Source organism: Lottia gigantea (assembly GCF_000327385.1).
Source record: "Lottia gigantea unplaced genomic scaffold LOTGIsca_4, whole genome shotgun sequence".
Taxonomy (NCBI): domain Eukaryota; kingdom Metazoa; phylum Mollusca; class Gastropoda; family Lottiidae; genus Lottia; species Lottia gigantea.
Window position 1 is genome coordinate 5,739,470 of NW_008709379.1, and position 7,152 is coordinate 5,746,621.

A 7,152-nucleotide genomic window follows, 5' to 3' on the forward strand; every position below is an offset into this window, starting at 1 on the left:
GCGTTTACTTTTCGAGGTAATTGTCTGATTCGAATAGAATTTCCCATGAAGGTTAAAGTCAATAAAGTAGTCTTCAAACAAACCGGTAATGCCGTCAAACATATTTCATTATTCAATGATGGTAATTTGGAGGAGAATATACGTTTGATTGATAAAAGGGATCAGGAAATTGAAACGAAAAATGGTAAATATGTAGACACTTTTAAAATGGAAGTAGAAAATGATAAAGATATCATTGGAATCAAAGATTTAGATATGATATTGGAGGCGGAAAATCCACCATCAACCAACATTGTCAAAATTCCACGACGCTTACACGTACACGGAAAAATAGAATCGACCAGTCATGAGTTTTTACGAACAACAGACTTTGAATACGTAAAACTGTATTTTGTTTTAGGTGGAAAATACACCTCGATCGATGTTCATAAAAGTCAACAAGAAAGAGAGTTTATAGTACATTTATCGTTTGCCGAAGGTTCTGACTCCATCTTTGAAGTTGGTGGTTTTATTTCTAGAGCCAAGATAAACATCGAAAAAGAAAAAATAAAATATTCCTATCATCTTAACGAGGACCATACGAAAAAAGAAATGTCGTTAGTACGCGTAAATGCTTTTACTTTTAATACCCGCAAATATAATAATGCTAGGCCAAACAAGCACGCTCTATACGATATTCCGTGGTTCCATTTATCGGAAATTCACTTAATTTAACGACTTAAAAAATGGAACTCGAAAGCAGACAACAATACATGATAGACAAACAAGAAGAGTTGAAAATACAGTTAAGACAGTACAATACATGCAGGAAAACATGGAGTAGAATCGATTCTGTTTTCAAAACAGCGAGCACAGCTCTAACGGTAGGAGTAACGGTGGCAACGTCCGTGACTGGTGGATTAATGCTTCCGGTCATTGTCCCAACCGTATTGGCTGCATTAACAGACATTCAAACGACCTCTTGCGGTCTCATAACTTTAGGTTTCACGAGCTCATTATAAAAAGAAAACGGATATCTTGAATATGTATCTTAATCAATTGTACATCTTTTTCGAAAGATCGAGAGAAGACAAGAACATAACAGTTGAAGAATTAAAGGAATTTAATGAAATTTTGGACAAATTCCATACAGAAATATCAGCGGTCAAAATAAAGAAATAATCAAAAATATATACTTAAAAAAATATGAATACACGATGAAACATTGATAGAAAACGCCCTATTTTCCGATGTTATCAAGGCTATCTCTGAAAAATTTAAAACATTCAAAGGACAAATTAAAATAGATTGGAGAGATAGTCGAGGAAGGGAATCACAGACAATACATGTCACTCCTCGGTTTCAATGCCAAAACTTTTCACAATATCTTTTCAAATATGGACAAAAAATCTGATGCTTCTTTGAATAAATCAATTATGTTATCACTTCGTGTTTCACTTTGTGAAATATATTCCTTTAATACGTTACAAATTTCATCCATTTTGTTCGTGTCAAATGATTTTCTATTTGCCGAAACTCTTCCTCATTTAATAGATCGTCTGATAGAATTTCTTTTAAAAGGATTAGTGTGCGAATAAACTTTTTCTACGTTTTCTTAGTTCTTTCTATTAACATCGGTCGATATTCAAGAAATAGTGAAAGCCGATGGACGAATTAGTAGAATATTAGATGGTATAGTTTACGAAGAAAATTTTAAAACTCCACCCTATAGAGATTATATTTTAATTTTGAGAGATCTAAGAAATAAATATAAACGAGAAGGTAATATCGTGGGTAGTAATTGCATGAAATTATTAGGTAATTCCTTGTATGGTAAATCAATTCAGAAAGATATATTTACTACTAGACATTTATGGAATGAAGCAACTTTACAGGCCAACTTTGATTCACGTGTTAAAACCTATGAGAAAATTAATGATACTCAATATATTGTTGAAACAGAAATTGAAGAAAAAGAGATTACTACCGAAGATAGTAAATCTATACGACTAACACCTAGTCATTTGGGATCATTCCTTTTATCTCACAGTAAAAAAATAATGAACAATTTCATTCACGTCATAAATGGATTTTATAAACCCGAAATATACTATACCGACACCGATAGTTTGTACATTTCATCCAACAATTGGAAAAAACTAAACAGAGCTGGTTTGGTCTCCGAAAAAGACTATTGCAAAGGTAAAAACGATTACGGTGACGGTGGAATTATATTTGGTTTATATTTAGCACCAAAAGTCAAATACAACATCGTTTTGACTTCTGATGGTGTTTTAAAAGAAAAGAAAGCGTTTAAAGGTTATTCTAATGATAAGATAAGTGTAGAAGATTACGTTCAGTTAGCGACATGATGTGTCGAACGAATTTAAGAAACCATGGGAAAAAAGTTTCACCAATGGAGTAGTTATTCCAAATGATAAACAAGTTTTTAGAAGTTATTTGAATAATGTTAAAAGAAAACCACCAAACAATGAAGGAATTATGTATCCTTACAACGACAAAGATGAGTATAGTTTTGACGAAAACTATGAATTTGATGATTTCGATTATCTTTCTAATCAAGAAGAGAATGAAGATTATTTTAAATGAAGTTGAATAATAATTTCTCCGTTGCCAAAGTCTATAAACCTGTTTTACCGTCTTTGATTTCCAGATTTATATCTTTGATCATGAAAGAACTGACTGGTAAATAGGTCGTTTGAAACGGTTTCTCTATAATTCTGTATCCGATCGGCACCGTAAAAGTCGGTATGCTGTATATGATTTGGCGTTTGTGCTTGTTGAAAAATCCACCGTTGATCAAATTACAGTGAATGTTGATCACGTCGATGTCGTTCTCGATGTTGGCCTTGTGTGGCGCCAATGTTATTTTCCTAATGTCCTAATTATAATACCATTATATTCAATCGGTTTGGGTTCTATATGAGGTGTGGGTTCTAAAGCTAATTTCTTTTTAATATCCTCTTGAGATTTTAATATGGGTTGAAATAGAGTTTGTAGATTTTCTGTTAATCCGAGTTGTTGTAATTTGTATTTTTCAACTTGGGTCTTTATTTTATTCTTAGCTTTGATATATTCTCTATTTCTTTTTAAAATGTTATTCCAATCCGTCATTTTTATATAAAAAAAAATTTAACAAATGTTTGTCATAACTCTTTCACCCGCGGGTTTTCTAGTATTAACGAATACATATCCATGATCATCCGGGTTTCTCCATTGTGCTTTACAATCCTTTTTGAATTTATCTCTGTCCATTCCGTGATTTATCGACTGAATGATTTGAGATAAATCTTTGTCGTTTAGTTCAAACAGCAAAAAACAATTTGCGTTCGTTCTGATAAACATGGCGTCCATTCCGTAGAAAGATTGGGATTATATGCAGTGACAGTTGTGATGTCTTCCTTTCGTGAAGAATTCTTGTTGAACGGTTTGACTTTTTTGTGCCACGCAGTCGTCAAAGACAATCAAGTTCTTTCGGTGGTTGTCGATTTTAGTCAAGTCTAAATCGTTGACGTTTTTAGTCAGAAACATTTTGACGTCGGTCGGTTTCAGAGAAGGATTTTTTTCTTTGATAAAGCCGTCTAAAATGTCTTTTATTTCCGCGTTCTCTTGCAAGTCTTCGTTGCTTTCGTAGTAGTGAAAAATGTCTTGAACTTCTCCTTTCGAGATGTATTCCAAAGCTTTGAGAAACTGATAATAGGATTGTTCGGGAGTAGTCGTGTAAATATACAGAGACTCGAAATCTAACAGGTTCGGTGTTGTCAACATGTTAAAAGTGAGATAAGTCTTTCCACAACCCGAAGATCCGCAAATGCACATGAGCATGGGGTTGCTAGGAAATATGTCCGAATGTTTGAATTTCTTGCCCATTTTTATTTATTACATTTTCGTACCAAAAATCACCCCGTTGCCTTTATACTTTGAAAGAAAGATTCCCTCGCCCGAACGTATGTTTTTTTAAAAATATGGCGTTGCCCCTGTGTTTGACCTTCATTTCTCCGGTGTCGATTTTATCTATTAATTTGCTCAATCCCTCTTTAACGGTTTTCTTGGTTTCTTCGCCAAATCTTTGTCCGAATTCTTTAACCGTCCCTAATATATCTCCTACTCCCGAACCTCCTCGTGCTTCTCTTTCCATTGCCAAATTGTGTCTACGTGCTTCGGCGTTTGCAGCGGCTTCAGCTTTCTTATCGTTGACAGCTTTGGCTATCCCAGCAGCTCCACCAGCAGATGCACCAGCTGCAGCTAAAGACTAAAGGTAAGAAAGGAAAAACTCCACCTTTTTTAGTTAAATTCTCATCGATTCTTTCCAAGTCTATATCGTCTCTGACTTTGCAATGTTTGTATTTATCGATAATCTTTTGGGTTATGTGCACTTTTTTACCTTTGTAAGTTATTAGAGTCGGCGAATTCGTTTCCATAGCTTCTATTATTTTCATATCTAAAGTTTCTGGTTTCATTTTTAAAGGGTGTTTTTTTATTCAATTCTTATCATTCTTCTATCTGATATTTTAATCAAATGTTTTGCTTCTTCCAGCAATAAACAGTAGCCGGTCACATCTCCTTGTGTTTTATCGATGTGAATATTTATGTTTACCCCTGTTTTGAAAAGATCTTCTTGATGAGCTGACAGATAGAAACAAAAGATTCAGACTGAGGCGTATTTCCAAACAATTCGCACATGTTTTTATAGTTTCTGTACAATTCGTTTTAATCTTTTTTGGAAGGATCAATTGTCAAAGGTTGATTGGGATAATTATCGTTGTTCAATCTGACTTGAACTTTGCGAATGATGGGATCTTGAGTATGGTTCAATGCCACTCTGAAAATGTTGTTGTTGTTTGTCTGAGAGTCTGGCAAGTTTTTGAAACCGACCATTAGATATCTCGTTGGTTTGACGATGTTGGTGATTGGCCACGTGGTGGATTCTCCCGTTAAAGTCATGCTACCTACCGTGTTACGACGAAGAAAGGCAATTTCGATGTCTTTGGTTAAAGAGTTGAATATTCTCGTTTCCACTTCTACGGAAGGTGTGTGTAAAGTTGGATGTTCGTTATTTCCAATTTTGCGTCAGAGTTGTTTTCACCAAAGAATATCTTGTTGTCGATTATTTCTCTTAGCAAATGAATTTATACGGTAAACCTATGGAAACCTTTCTGTGTTCCAAGAGACCAAATAAAGGATACAACTTCCAATTTACGTAATTACCCCATCTGTTGTTCTCGACAGCATTGTTGTATTGAAGCGCTCGTTTTTTACTCCGCGAGTCACTCTTTCCAGTGTGTTTCTAGCAACTACCCTTATCTGCGTCATTTGCTACAGTTCTGACCGGTTCTTTTAAAACTTCTCCGTCACCGACATCGGGAATCCATCCCGAAACTGAATCGTTGTTTTTAGGATACAGAACCGTTTTCAACATTGTGTCAAACTCGACGGGGTGTTTTATGGTCTCTATCGGATTTGAACCAGCTTCCAAAACCATTTCACTGAATAAAGACGGAAAGAAGTTGTTTTCTAAAGTCGTGTTGGTTTGTGGAATTCGATTCTGAGTGGCGTCTTTGATTTTGAAATCGCATCGGAAATGGGCATCGGAAAGCAGCAACCAATTGGACAACGAATTAATTTCAAAGGTAACTCTTCCTCCGTCGTTTATTTGGGTCTTTGTCCCTACCGATGGTGAGATGATTACGTAATCCTCTTTCTTCTTGTTGAACGAATATTGAATCGGATCATACAATTGAAAGATTGGATCCAATCTGTAATTTTTACTTGCCATTTTTATCCAATGATTTTAAACCCTTTTCCTTGTTTTTCTAGGGCTTGTCGTTCTAGTCTCTTGTTTCTTAGTTCTCTTATTATCTGCAGATCTTTAAGTTCGGCAGATTTTTTCACTTACTCCTGCTTTTGCCACAGATCCAAGAGCTTGCGCTTCTGAGGAAATGGGGGATTTGTTGTTTGAGACAAAATTGGCCACTTTGGGGATGAGAGATGTTAGCGCGTCTCCTTCGAATTTTTTTTTTTCGTGTTTTAAAATTAAAGACATTTTTTTTTTTTTAATGCAGTTATTTTATACTGTATTATTTTTAGTGAATCTTGTCTGTGGTTTTGGTGTGATGGGTTGTAAGTCATTTGGATCACTGGATGAGAATGTAATAGGTCTACTATTGACTTAACACTTCACTTCTGAAAATACAGTTGACATCTCATTCCAAGATAAAGTTTGTTCTCCAACCGAAACTTTTAAAGCATTTTTCACTTGTTTGATTAGACTTTCAAACATTCCTCCTAGATGAGGACTAAGTGGTGTATTAAACTTCCACGATACTTTATGAAGCATTGCAAAATCTTCTATTTGAGATTTCCCATTTTCAAATAACTGTTTGAGTTCTTTTTGGGCCCCAACAAAATTTGAACCATTATCTGATATAATAACACTGGGCCACCCATGTTGAGCTGCAAATCTCCTTAAAATATGAAGAAAAGCTGATGTTGAAGGATTTTCAGCAATGTCCAAATGTATGGCTCTGGTTGTACCACATGAAAATATAACTCCCCATGCTTTAGTGCACTTGTTTCTGGATATTGTCAAATTAAACGGACCAAACAAATCTACCCCGGTCACTGTGAACGGTGGTGAATGAGGTTTTAATCTGTCAGCAGGTAAATCAGCCATAAGAGTTTGATGAACACTTTGACGGAGTTTCCGACAATTTACACAGTCTCTAATGAGCCCTTTCACAAAACATCTTCCGCGAATAATCCAAAATTTTCTTCTCACATCACTTAATGTCCGTTCGGCTCCACAATGTTTGTTTTTATCATGATATTCACGAACAATAAGTTTTGAAATGTAACACTCAGGTGTAAGAAGTACAGGGTGTTTTTCATCGTAATCCAATCGAGATTTACTTAAACGGCCACCTACTCTAACAATGTCATTTTTAACAAAAGGTGTTAAGTCTCGAAATCGATTCTCAAAATCTGATATAAATTCTTTCTGAGCATTACGAAGTAGCAAATTTTCAGCAGACTCTAATTCTTCTGGTTGTAGAACTCTCTCAGATTTTGACTTCTTAAGTAATTTTGACACGAAACGTAAGCAAAATGCTGTTACTCTTACTAATTTTGACCAATTTGAAAATCTTGCAATGT

At 35.0% G+C, this 7,152-nt stretch overlaps 2 protein-coding genes across 2 annotated transcripts in view; one reads left to right on the plus strand and one right to left on the minus strand.

Annotated features, from left to right (window-relative positions):
* Positions 1-207: 207 nt before the first annotated feature.
* LOTGIDRAFT_153900 (hypothetical protein) lies at positions 208-2,351 on the plus strand (the record flags this gene model as incomplete). The annotated part of the gene is made up of 2 exons (XM_009059896.1): positions 208-606; positions 1,599-2,351. The coding sequence occupies 2 exons, from the start codon at positions 208-210 to the stop codon at positions 2,349-2,351; spliced, it is 1,152 nt and encodes a 383-aa protein (XP_009058144.1).
* A 781-nt stretch (positions 2,352-3,132) lies between these two features.
* Positions 3,133-7,152, minus strand: part of LOTGIDRAFT_153901 (hypothetical protein) — a gene marked incomplete at both ends in the record, with an annotated part of 7,308 nt that continues 3,288 nt past the window's right edge. Inside the window, 2 exons of the mRNA XM_009059897.1 lie at positions 3,133-3,270; positions 3,989-4,252. Of these exons, the coding sequence (XP_009058145.1) occupies positions 3,133-3,270; positions 3,989-4,252 (402 nt within the window). The remainder of the gene's footprint in view (positions 3,271-3,988; positions 4,253-7,152) is intronic.